Raw genomic sequence first — 13,178 nt, forward strand, 5'->3', positions numbered from 1 at the left:
CTGTTTCTTTGTCATCTTTTCACACTCTCCTTGGGATGTATTTAATTTTGCCTCTGTTCTTTGGTTGCCTTTGTATATCCCTAGTGTATTTACTACTTTAATGGTAGAGTTGATGGAAGTCTCCTTACAGACACAAGCTCTCAGTAAGCTGCAATTGTTCAAGCCTATGTCAATAAAGTTGTTCCTCTCCATTATCTTTCCTGGTCTGAGTGTTGAAGAGAATTCTTAGGCATAGAAAGAAAACATGACTGAAATCACTCTGGTTATGTAATAATCCATTGGCTTTGCAAATCATATCAGAAAGGAAAATCCCCAAAGCTCTGCCATTTGCCAGTAGCAAACTGGGATCCTACCCTGTCACCTAAAAAGTCCTGTTGAGCAGGGATTTTTGTCCCTGGGGAGGGTTGGAGCCAACCTGGTCTGAGATCAAACCTGAGCCACTGCTGGCTCCCTCTCTGGTGGTCCCTGTGAGGCCCAGGGGTATGGCTGACTGGCAGGGAGATCTCACCATGCCCTTAGCCAGCACTTCTGCAGAGGCCCAAGCTTTGCTTGAGACCAACAATCCTTTCCCCCCTGATTTATTTCTGTCTCTCCTGGCCCAGATCCAAAAGTCATGCCTAGAAATCACAGCCCCCCACCCCTGCTGCCACCAGCTCTGCCTTGGAGGCTCATCACACCACAGCTCTGTTCCTGACCTTTCCTTTTTGGGAACAGCTTGCACTCCTCACCTCCCATCACTTAAACTCCCCTCCAGCACCAAGTGAGGAGCAGCCCCAGAGGAGCAGCCCAGCACCCTGCCCCTTTTCCTGCCTCCTCCTGCATGGTGTGGTGGCAGCCAATGTGTCATCACCTCCTGTACCAGGGATAGATGCTCACAACTGTCCCCTACAGTCTGCTAGCAAATGTCAGCTGGGCCCTGCAAAGGAGGGGCTGGAAGAACAGCCTGTACATCACTATGCTCCTGGGGATGGGGAGATGTTCATCCAGGGCTGGATGATTCTCCTGGAGGGGATTCCATGCTATAAATAGGCAGCCTGAGGATTCCCTTTGAAGAAGAGTTTTTTCTCTGAAGCAGGGATGGAAATCACACAGCCAGCTTTTAAACAAGCTGAACAAATAATGTTATGCAGGAACTGAGGAATGGCCTTCTGTCTCTGAGTCACAAAATGTCTCTCTGTGGCTTTGCTCCCCATTTTCCCTCCTATTCTTCTTCCCCCTACAGCTTCCCATTGCCCCAGCTGCTCTGCTTCAGTTATATGGGCTGGGCCTGGAGGGAGGCAGGTCCCTACCAGCACTCACTGCAACCCAAAGCAAAATGGCATTCAGGGTGAGACTGCAGAGGGCTGTGAGAGAAAATTGTCATGCTGAGTGACACCTTCTCCTCCAGCCCAAACATGAAAGGATTTTGCTTTCCCTCACACACTGACACTGACCCTCCTATGAGCAGCCTTTCCAGACTGTAAGTGTTGACTGCATCCCTATCACAGCTATTTTCACCAGTTACCTTCCAGCTTACACTACTGCCTCTGGCACTGCTGCCCAGCTCCACCAGAGCACAGGAACAGAGTAACACACATCCCAATAGAAACTCTGTGACCTGATGGTTTACAGCACAGGTATCTTTCACATACAGCAAGCTGGGTGGAAAGAGGCCCTGCTTGAACTGGGCTAATTTACACAGAGCCTTGCAATGCACCTGGGAAGACATAGGGTCAGGGAAAGCACTGCAGGGCCCAGAACAGCAAATCCCCCTGGGAGACCATCCTAGAGCCCAGCCCAGAAAGTCAACATCTTTCCATATCAAATTGCTGAGTTGTTACAAGGGTGTTTCTCAGCCAAGCAGCAGGGAACTGTTTCTTTCTCCTACAAAGCTGTTAGTACAGCCCATTACACTCAGCAGTTCCACACTCCAGCTTTTGAGCCCAACTTGTCTTTATAAAAAGAAGGTCCAAGGCTTGGCCAAACTTCCTCTGAGGCAGAACATCTCAGTGCATCTGGGTTACAGTGAGGTATCACAAAAGTCTTAGAGTCAGGGCTGATACGGATCTCTCTCCCCACTGGTCCCTGGTACAAGGCTGGCCACCCTCCCAACGTTCTTCCTCTCTGAAATCAAAAATAGCACCATCTTATTTTGGTGATTCACAGACCTTAGCTGAGGTTCTAAGAACAGGGCTGGAAGAAGAGGGTGACAACCTATGCCTGATCCCAAGCATTCCCAAGCAGGATAGTCAGGTGAGGTGAACAAAGAGTAAGAAACCATCTGAACAGTAAGAAAAGATTCCCCAGTGAACAGGTACCTATGCAGCTCTTCCACCCTGCTCCCCTGAACACAGATCCATCAGAGCTTCCACCACCTCTGCTACATGCAGACATTTTCTTTCTCTACTAAGTTTGCAGCAGAAAATCAGCATCTCTCTCACCAAGCCACGTGCTTCCAGGGCCAGGCATCAAGAAAATTATTTAGGGGTTCTGTTCCTGTTTTTCCCAGGAAAAACTGTCATGCATTTCCAGACATGAGTCCAACACAACAGGATAATACTTTGAGCTTTGGAGCAAGGGAACCTGAAACCCCACAGATATTTTGCACTGCTTTAGAAAGCTTCTTTAAGGCTATCCACATGCTGCAGCCCATGGGACCTCCACCCAACAGCCATTAAGGGGTGTAATGTCCTGCCTGGCAACCATCATGGTGGGCACAATCAGATCTGATGCCAGTGGGCTCAGGAGGCAGGAAGAGCAGTACAGCTTTAGAGGGTGATAAGAAATGTTTTCAGCAGTGTGGTTATTGCTTGGGCTGAGGACCACAAGATACCAAGATTAGGACAGTCCACACCCAGGGATGAACAAGTATTTCCTCCAGGCAGAGAGAAAAAAAATACTATGGAGGGATTTTTCACACTCACATACACTTAAAAGGAAAAAAATATTTACATGTGGGACAAAGGACTTGGCAGGGGCTTCCCAGAGGCCATTTACTGTTTATACATTTCTCAGGACTGGGCTGAGGCTGTGGAGCTGAGCAGTGGAGCCTGAAACCCACCCCCCTGCCAGAAGCTGCCAAGAAGGTGGTGTGAGTGGGGAGCTGCATCCAGCCTGTCTGTGGGGCTGCTGAGAGATCCTTCTGCCATTGCTCCTGTTGCCTCTGCCTGCAATGAAGCCATGGCTGTGAGACTGCAGGTAGCTCTGGCAGCCACTGCTGTGGTTTCCTAATGCCTTTCCTTTGGTATCACTGGAGGATCAGAGCCAGAAGGGCCTCAGGGCAATCACCAAAGGTGCTGCAAAGTAGAGATTGGGATCTATTTCTTAGGATCCATAAGATATGAAACATTTTCCAGTCTGAAGATCCCATTTTCACTAAGGGCTGGGGGGGGGGAAGTAGGATGGCAGCTGAAGCTCCTCCCTGAAGTTGCTGAAGGTCTGATTCTGCTTACCCCTGCAGTCAGCAAAGCTTGTATTTCTAGGTGGGACTCTCCATCCCTTGAAAGCACAAAGTTACAAAACCATAAATTATTATAATTTGGGCATCTGACATGTTTTGGAAGTGCCTGGTGTAATCCCTCTCTGTCCAACCTGAACAATGACTCTCTGCTGTTGTTTCTGGAAAGGAGAAGCCTCAAAACACTCAGGGCACATCCTGGCTTCTCCTGCCGAGACTTTCATCATGGTCTTAAGTGCATAAAGAATGCAAAATACTTGTCATTGCAACATGCTGGGCTGGGATCCCGCTTGACATGAACAATATTCTTTCCTCACCCCCACCTGAAGCAGTAAGAGCACCAGGACAACATAGTTGGGCACCTAATAACAGAGAACAGGCCAAGAGACTAAGATACTTTTACAAAGACCCCCCCTAGAAGCTTTTCCAGTCTGAAGTAGGAGATAAAGTGACCTGGAACAGACAGAAGAGACCTGCTGCACTCTGATCATGTCAAGTGTTTGGGGGGGAGCTTGCTTCTGGGTCAGAGCAGAGACAGCACCAGGCTTACAGATGGGGCCTCCTTATATTTCTCAGTGTTTCACCTTTCCCACTCCAATGGTCTCTGTACTGGGCATCTGTGTTTCCTCCCAGTCCCAGGGGTGCTGGCACTGGTGACCAGCAACAGAGGATTGAAGCCCCCAGCTGTACTGCTCTGTTTGGCTGCCACTGTAGCAAATCCAAACAAGCAGAGGAGCAGGTGGAGTTTTGAAAACGAAAACCAGAGAAGCCCTTTTACAGCAAGGTGCTGAGCACCCACAAGTTTCTTATTCTTTCCAGGGCTCAAAGCCCTGCAAACTGCACAAACTAATGAAATTCCCAGCCACTGGAGTAAGCCACCAGACTATCCAGGTGGTAATTTTTTTTTTTTAATGAGCCCTGAAGGATTCCCTAGAAGAGTCTCAGGAAGCATGGGGGAAATGCAGCCAGCAAACCAGCTTTAAGCAAGGCCACTTGACTACAAGCATACAAGAAATACACTTCATTTAAACACAATGTCAGTCAATAGTACCTGCAATAAACACTCAACCTTTTGAACATCCATATCTTCCTCTATGTACCTCCCTAGCACAACAAAACACCTCTAAATTTCCTTGCTTAGATACAGATCTCTGTACCATTGTGTATAGATAATGGAGAGATATATACACACACAAACATTCATATATTTAAATATATATGCACCTGTGCAAAAACGACCTTACCAAGGGCAGTAAACAAGTAAATATTTCCCAATCCACTCTCTCTGGCACTGGCAACATTGCACTGAAATTCATTTGTGTGCTCCTGCCACAGAGAGGGGGACAAAATGGGAGAAAAACTGAAATTGCATGCATGGTAGAGAAGCAAACCCACTTTCCTCATTATTAAGAACATTTAGAGAGGCTTGTTGCTCCCTGAAACACTCTGCTTAATTAACCACCCTTATACACAGAACTCCCACAGATAGCCACTGCCAAATCCAGGTGAATCAGGGTTGTATCCTGCTCTTATAACACTTGCCAGGAGAGATAACCTTCCAAGCTCAGTGTAAACTCCAGTTTCAAGCATGCACTGCTCTATCAGGCTGTCACCAAGCCCCCGGGGGTGCGTTTGTGCTCCCAGCAGAGCTGGCTGTACTTTGTTCTGCAGCAGGCAAACACTGGGCTCAGTCCTTCTGCCCAGGGTGCAGGAGGCAGCAGTTGTAGCACAGCACTCATCTGTACCACTGGCTGCAGCTTGAGGCACAGCTGGAGAGCATCTCCCAAAAAGCAGAGCTAGGTGATCTATAGCTGCCCTGCTCTGGAATATGAAAAAAAAAGGCACCTACAGGGCCTGATAGGTGCCCCGTGCAGCCGATCACGCCACAGGAATGTCTCTGATAAGAGGCTGTAGTTAGCTTGGCTGCCAAGTGACTGTGTCCTCACAGCCCAGGATGTGTGTTCATTGCAAAATGTCTTCTTTGCCCATAGGAAGAAAGGTTAGAGCCAATGCTTGCTTCCAGAACAGCTCCAGCAAAAGAGTTACAAGGGGAAGAAATGCCTGGGCTGCTGGGTTCAAGCCTCAGAAAAAGCCAAGCTTCCACTTCGTTGCACAGGGAGGAGATGCTAAAGAGTTGCTGTGGTCCTGCTTGGAGCCTGAGAAACCAAGCACAAGTGTAAAAACAGTGATGAAAAGAACCCTAATCCTTACAAAACACTACTCTCAGGGAGTCTGGAGCAACACCACCTCTCAGCTGTGAATATCCAACCTCCAATGCCAGGGTAGCTTTTCAGAACAGCACTTGCTCATCTCAACCTGAAGACCCACGCTGGGTGCTGCAAAACCGACCCATAGCACTTGACACTGGCTTACAAGTTTGCAAAAGATGTGGGTCAGCTGAGGTACCAAGATGCTTCCCCATGGCTGGATGCTTCTGCAGGAGCAGCTGGGGAAGGGGAAGCTGGGGGTTATGCTGGTGAGCAGACCAGAGGGCACCTTCTGTCCTCTCTGTCCAGGGACAGAGTCACTCATCGCCCAGGCAGCCATGAAACCTTTGCTTCCCTGCTGCTTTTACAAAGCTGGCACTTGCTGTCTGCTGACACAGAAGGGCTCATGAATATGCTCATTAAGCCATCTCCTTAGGAAATGGATTTATCATAGAAGTGAAAACAAACACTCAGAGGCAGAGGACTGGCAAAAGGAGGGGAACAAAAGCCTTTCTCTTAGCCTGTGCGGGTGTTTGAGACTCCTGGCAGTAGGAGCACTGTAAAATACCAGAAGGGCAAGAGATGCTGGGAGGTAGATCACAGCCTCCTGTTTACTCCTAGACAGCCCGGCTGATGCCCTCCCCTGTAAGGCAAAACCATGTCCCTTATAGTAAATAAATACATAAATAAACCCTTTGAAAAGTACAGAGGCTGTGACGTGGGAGAGCTGAAAAGCACGTTATGTGCCTGCTCTCACATCCGTTCCCTCTCCAGAGGAGCTGGGCTCTCCTTTCTATACTACTAATCCCTGCTCTGTTTTCAAACATTTGGGTACGTTTGGGTGCGTTTGGTAACTTAAATCTGATTTCTCCCTGTCTGCCATACCCAGTGCTTTGGCAGTGTCCTTAGGCTGGGGTCCCACCTTCAACCGAACCCCAGAAGAGGCCACCAGACATGGACCCAGCTCCACAGGTGATGTCAAACACCATGTGCCCACCCCAAAACCCCACAGCAATGGCAGTGATGGGCAATGCTGCACATCAGGAATTGCCGAACAATTTTCAGGATATGGGAATGGTCAGTTCCCAAGAGATGCTCAAGCTGAGCTGGCAGTGGGATCCGAACACAGACACCACCACCCCCCACCAGCTTCCCTTGCATTTCCACACCTTCTCAGTGCTGGAATAAGTAACAGGTTATATTTCAAGGCTGGGGCTTCCCCAAAAACAGAGCTCTAGAGGAATGCTCCCAAGAGGTAAAGGACTGACATAACTCAGCAGCTCTCAATACTCTGCCTGTCTGGAGGACAAAGCAAAGACAAGCTCCTGAAGTGGAAACTACAGCTGCCTGAATCACAAGCAGGACCTATGGTGAGAACAATATTTTGTAACAACACAAACGCTGCATTTGTGACAATCATCTTAACTAAGACTTTAAAAACAGTAACAATCATTTTGGCCAAAGTGGCCGAAAGCAGCAAATGAACAGCAAAGCTCCAGTCAGCACTACATCCTGACACCAACAGTATCCCACCCGTGCTTTATTCACCTCAGTGGCAGTGGTGTAAAGTACAAAGTAGCAGGAGAGAAGGTGGCCTGCTCTGCTTGCAGTAACAATTTGGTATTTTGTCAGTGACAGTCCTCAGATGAAGTCACCACTGTGTATTCTATCAGATGTACTTAACCTGAGCCAATCCTCTGCCAGTGTGAAAATCTAAATTAAGCTAAAAGCAATTTAAGGTGATAGTGTTGCAACTTCAGTGTTCATTTTTTAATGCCTTGTATGTATGTATCAAAATTTCTTTATTATAAAATATTTAAACAGGCCAAAGGGATTTCCGTACACAGGTTTTCTTTTTCAGCTATGGTTGAGGAAAGGTTTGTCAGGTTCTGCTTTGATGGAGCTATACTTTCTCCTCTGATACTTGACTTTTTATTTGAGCTTCCCTCAGCATCACACAGTTCATAGTTCACCAGTTTTACTAACATTGCCTTAGCAGAAACAAATCAGTTCTTTTACACTCAGATTTCATCACAAGCCTGATGTTTCCTAACAGTGTAGGTGAGCACAGGAGTACCGAGTTCAGTTGCCCCACACAAACAGCCCAATGTCCCCTGTCCCTTCCAAATCCATGTATGTGGGATGCTGTAATGGTTCTGCACTCACTCATCTCTCAGCTTTGGCTACATACAGCTACAACATCTGAAGTATGAACATAACCAACCAAAAAAATAGAGCAATTAATTTGAAAACAAAATTCTGGTCTACAATGTGCTACTGAAATGGAAATACTTCATGAGAGTAAAAATACAGACAGAAAATGACGTGCGGAAACCTGATTTTTTTCTTTTCTTTTCTCTTCTCTTCTTTTCTTTTTTTTTTTTTTTTGGACTCCTGCCCCTAAGTCGGTGGGTTTTTGGCTGCTGGAGGCTGACCTGGGCCCCTGTCAATAGTTGGCTGTCACTGTGTCACCCTCTCCCTCAGTGCCCTAGCTACCTGCTACTCTATGCTGCCGCTGGGTGTTGCAAAACAGGGCAACCAAAGCGCTACAGGCAAGAGCTTAATTTTCTCTTAGTCCAAACGCTACATAATAATCATGGTCCGAGCTAAAGCGCATCTTTAGCCCGAGTGTGTGCACCTGCCTCTGGCATTTCAGTCCTTGTATAGCACGAATCAAACAGCACCTGACTGCCAGCCCTGGTCCTGTCTCCCCCCGTTAGTTTCTGTGAGGAGCTCAGTTTTTGGCGACCAGGAGCCTCCCAGACGGCACCATGCCATCACACCCCGCATTGCTCAAGAGGCTCATGCTCAGAGGGCTTCGGGAACGGCTGACAGCCCACCAAGGCAGCGGGTGAGGGCAGTACACAGGCCAGAGGAGGATGGGCTCTGGGGCACATTCCCTGCCCCTCCTGCAGCGCTGAGCTGGAAAGGCTGCAAGCGATGCCCCTCACAGGGCTAGAGGAGCAGAGGAGTCCTGATCCTCCTTCCCAGCACGCTTTCCAAGAAGGATCAGGTCTTCATGGAAAAGAAAGAAGGGGGCACAAGGTATTTTCAGACCTCAGCCCCACAAAAAGCCAGGTGGGGCTTTATCGTGGGGGGTCTGAAAGCTTGAGGAGTTTACCCTGCACCTTGCAGAAGCCGCAGCAGGGAGCAGCGATTCCCATGCTCCCCTCAGCACTGCCATTCCAGGGGGGAATCCCTTCCATCGCTCCCCGGGGCTGCCCCTTTCGGTGCCAGCGCTTGGGGGCAAATCCTTCTCAGAGCAGCCCTGAGTGCCAGGACCAAATGGTGACTGCAAAGAGGTGGCGGCAGCCAGAAACCCTTCTCCATTGCGCCTCCCGGCCTCCTGCCTCCCCAGCTCCCTTGCAGCGCTGCCCAAAGTCCCTCTGCTGCCTGCAGCGGGGGTGGCAGCCCCAGGGCACTCAGCACCGGCTCTCCCCGGCTCGCTGGTCACCCCACTGACCTGGAAAGGCAGCTCTGCCGGGAACCCCCCCAAACAGGCTGCAACCCATTCACTGCAGCAGCAGAAGCAAAACCCCCGAGGTGCAGGGCAGGTTATGTGGAACTGAGGGGGAGTGAAGGGCCCGAACACATGCAGTGTCCCCCAACATCCCTTCGCGGGTCACATCAGTTCCGTCAGCACCGTTCCCCACAATTTCTCTCGACTGTTTCTGGAAAGACCACGCACTTGCACATCCTCCCGATTCTGCTTTTTACGCAGCACCCGCAGGAGAAGGCAACGGGGAGGCAGCTCCATTTCCCATCCCGATTGCCTTTTTATTCCTGGTAGGAACTTTCACAGAGAAAGCCTCGGGCAGCAGTGCCACCCCTGTCCCCGTCCCGTGGCTTCCCGCAGCCCACACCTGCCCGCCCGTGTCTGCCGCCCCTGACAGCGCTGCACGCCCGCCGCCAACTCTTGCACACCGGGAACAAAATGCAAAGCCTGCCGGGGGGGGGGAACCTTCAACCAACCAACCAACCTAGAGCCTAGAGCGGCCAGACTGTGCTGCCAGTGTGCCACAGAAAACATCTCCTCCCTTTCCACCTCCTCGGGCTTACTGTCATTTGAGACTTTAAGTTAAACAAACCGGGCAGCCTAAAAGCTTTGCTAGGACCCTTAAGAAGATGGTCTGTGGTTGTAGTACCATTTCACCCGACTTCCCAGTACCACATTCCAGAGTCCCACAGTCACAGTCTCACATTCTGGGCAAAGAGTCCATTTATTTCTATTATTATTATTTCAGCAGGAAGTCCTATAGCACTTGGGAAAAAACAACCAACAAAAAAAACAAAAACAAAAAAAAAAAAAAAAAAAAAAAAACAAAAAAAAACAAACAACAAAAAAAAGAAAATAAGAAAAACCAAACCAAAACCCAAGCAAGCAAAAAACCCCAAAACACTCATTGTTTCCGGACGCTGTTTAAACTGTCCCCACTGTCGGCGGTAGCCGCGGATTCGACCCAGCCCTGCTAAGCCCCCGCTCCGACGCAGCCCCTCCTAACATGCCCTTCCCGAGGATTTTGTCGTCGGGTGCCACCTCCGCACAGTCCCCTGAGCTGGACAAACTGGCACCAGCGCCCGAGGCTGCCCTCATGGGCGGGGAAGGGTGCCACGGTCGCCGGCTCGGTTATGAGAAGGAACCCAGGCAGACTCCCGCGGCGTCCCCCCACACCCCCCCCGCTCCCGCCGCCGACTGCGAACAGCGAGGTGGTGAAGTTCAACACCGGCTGCGGCCAGCAGCTTCCTACTGGGACGAGCTGTTTGCTCAGCCTTAAATTCCTCCCACCCCCGCTCAGAGGACCCACGGTCGTGCCCTTAAACCAGGTAGATGCAAGCAGCCCGCCCGACCCTACGCGGGGCAACCCCTGCCTGTTGCAGAAGGTTTGCCGAGTTCTGGGTTTGTTGCCGCCACTAGATTTTAGGTGCGCTGTAGGATTATCATCATTATTCCTAATATTCCTTAGAGAGAAAGACTCCTCTTAACAACCGATGTGTGCAGAGCCCATCGCGTCCCAAAGCTACCCGGAAAGCACAGTACCTTTGCAGTGCAAAAAGTCCTCGGGGTGAGGGATGGAGCCCTCTTCGCAGAGCAGCTCGCAGGTTTTATCCGATGCCAGGGGGTAGCCGTTGTCCTCCTCGTTGTAGTCGCTCTTGCCGTTGCTGTTTGAGTAGCCATTGGCATACATCTTCAGGGCAGACCTGCGGAGGCAGAGGAGCTCCTGGAAGGCGTACCTAAAGTCGGGGCTCCGGCAGTAGATCAAAGGGTTGAAGGCAGAGTTGACATAGCCCAGCCAGTTCAAGAGGATATACACATACTTGGGTATGATGTCGTCCTGGATGACGTGCACAATGTTAACGATGAAGAAGGGCAGCCAGCACAGGGTAAAGGTGCCCATGATGATTCCCAGGGTCTTGAGGGCCTTGTGCTCCTTCACAAAGAACTTGGAGGAACGGCGGTGCCCAACTCCACCTTTCTGCTCCAGCTCCTTGTTTTGGGTGTGAAACCTCCCCTCGCTCCTGTCTATCTTCTGCAACTGTTTCTTGGCCACCTGGAAGACTCTAGCATACACAAATACCATGACCACAAGTGGCAGGTAGAAGGAGATGATGGAGGAGGCAATGGCATAGGCTTGGTTGGTGAAGAAATCACAACACGTGTCCTTCTCATAGCACAGGATGGCCTCATCCCGATCTGCCCGGTACCAGTGCATTTGGATGGGCAAGAAGGAGGTGAGGGCTGAGACCACCCACACCACAAGGATGACCACGCGTGCCTTGCTCTTGGTCAGCAGGCTCTGGTACTTGAAAGGGGAGGTGATAGCGAAGTACCTGTCCACAGCAATGACACAGAGGGTCTCAATGCTGGCCGTGACGCAGAGCACATCCAGGGACGTCCAGAACTCACACCAGAAGTTCCCAAACTTCCACATCTCCATGATGATGTGGCAGGCACCGAAGGGCACCACGGCCAACCCCATCACCAAGTCAGCACAGGCCAGGGAGGTGATGAAGTAGTTGGTGACAGTCTGCAGGCGCTGGAACCGGGCGATGGCGGTGATCACCAGCACGTTGCCGAATACGATAGCCAGCACGATCACCGACATGAGGATCCCCATTCCCACCATCCACACGTCCCGGGACAGCGTGGAGTCGGCGGTGCTCTGGTTGGCGCTGACGTTGCTGCCGGGCAGCTCGGTGCCCGCCACCCCCATGGCGCTGCTCCCCGCCCCCGGCAGCCCCCCGGGCAGGCGGCGGGGGCTCGGCTTTGCTTACGGCTCCTCGGCGGCAGCGCTGCACCGGGCGCCGAGCATACGGGACGGCAGGTGCGGGGCGGAGGACCGAAGGGGGAGGACCGGAGCGGGGTGGGGATGGGAGGGGGAAGAGGGAGGGGGGAGCGGGGGAGAGCTCCCGCTGTGCGTGCCGAGGACCGGACTGGACCGGACCGCTCCGAACCCGTCCCGCGCGCGGCGGCCGCGCGCCCGCCCGACTGCCCCGGCCCGTTAGGCGACAGGGAATTTATGGGACACCCGCCGTGACATCACAGCCACGCAGCCAATGGCGGCACGAGCCGCGCCCCGCGCGCACCTCGAGCCCCCCCGACCTTGCTGCCGCCCCCACGCGTGTCCCCTTCCCATGTCCCGTCCCGTCCCCCCCACAGGTGCCCCCACTTTCCACACGTGTCCCCGCTCCATGGTCCACGCGTGCCGCCTCACACATACACGGTGTCCCCACACGTGTCCCCGCCCCGTGTTCTCCCCTTGCTCCAAGCATGCTGCCCGCCCCCTCGTGTCCCCACGCGTCTCCCCTCCCCTGGGTGTCCCCATGCTTTCCAACTTACATACTTCCCACACACTGCCTGTCCTGCTGTGTCCCCATGCCTGTCACCTACACACACACTCCCTGCCTCAGGGCTGTCCCTGCCACCCCTGCCTCACACCTGCCCCTGCGCCCCACCTGCAGTTTTGTCACAGCGTGTCCCCAGGAAAATCCCGAGGATTCTGGTGCTCACAGAGACTCTGTCCCTGGCTGGGCGCTGGGGTTTGGCTTTCCCAAGATCCTCACCAGTGACACTTTGTGCCAGGATGTCACCCACGTTTTTGTCCCCTCCGCTCCCCAGCTCAGCATCCTAGTGAGGACCTGAGCAGCTGGGGTGCTCCTGAGTCCTGGAGCCCCAGGAACCCCAGAGCTGATGCAAATGTCTTTTCACCCTAAGAGGAGATAACACTGCAGCTGGAGTTTTATTTGTGCTCCTTGCTCTGTGCTGACACCACTCAGCCTCTTGCTGCTGAGGTGCATCCCAGGCAGGACCCAGCCAAGGGCCCAGTCCTCAGGAACACTCAGGCCCAGCACTTGCCCTGTGCCACATCCATTTCCCAGCTCCCATGCACACAGCAGAAGCTGCTGGAAAAGCAGAGGAACAATGGGATGCAACAGTGGGAGAGCAGAGCAGAATGGGTAAGGAAAAGCAGAAAATGTGAGACCTCCACATCATCTTCAGCTCACTGTTCCTCCGTTTTTAAGAGCTGATAAGAAAG

The 13,178-nt window shown here is 51.8% G+C and overlaps 1 protein-coding gene across 3 annotated transcripts in view; it reads right to left on the reverse strand.

Annotated features, from left to right (window-relative positions):
• Positions 1-12,134, reverse strand: part of ADRB2 (adrenoceptor beta 2) — a 73,332-nt gene extending 61,198 nt beyond the window's left edge. The window contains exons 1-2 of one of the 3 annotated variants that reach the window (XM_030458829.1): positions 10,682-11,855; positions 9,595-9,904 (exon numbers count right to left, since the gene is read on the reverse strand). In XM_030458829.1, the coding sequence (XP_030314689.1) occupies positions 9,897-9,904; positions 10,682-11,855 (1,182 nt within the window). In that variant the 3' untranslated portion in view covers positions 9,595-9,896. Of the gene's footprint in view, positions 1-9,594; positions 9,905-10,681 lie in introns of those variants that run through there. The other 2 variants (XM_030458827.1, XM_030458828.1) reach the window with 2 other exon arrangements.
• Between the last annotated feature and the right edge of the window lie 1,044 nt (positions 12,135-13,178).

Source organism: Calypte anna, chromosome 13, assembly GCF_003957555.1.
Source record: "Calypte anna isolate BGI_N300 chromosome 13, bCalAnn1_v1.p, whole genome shotgun sequence".
NCBI lineage: Eukaryota > Metazoa > Chordata > Aves > Apodiformes > Trochilidae > Calypte > Calypte anna.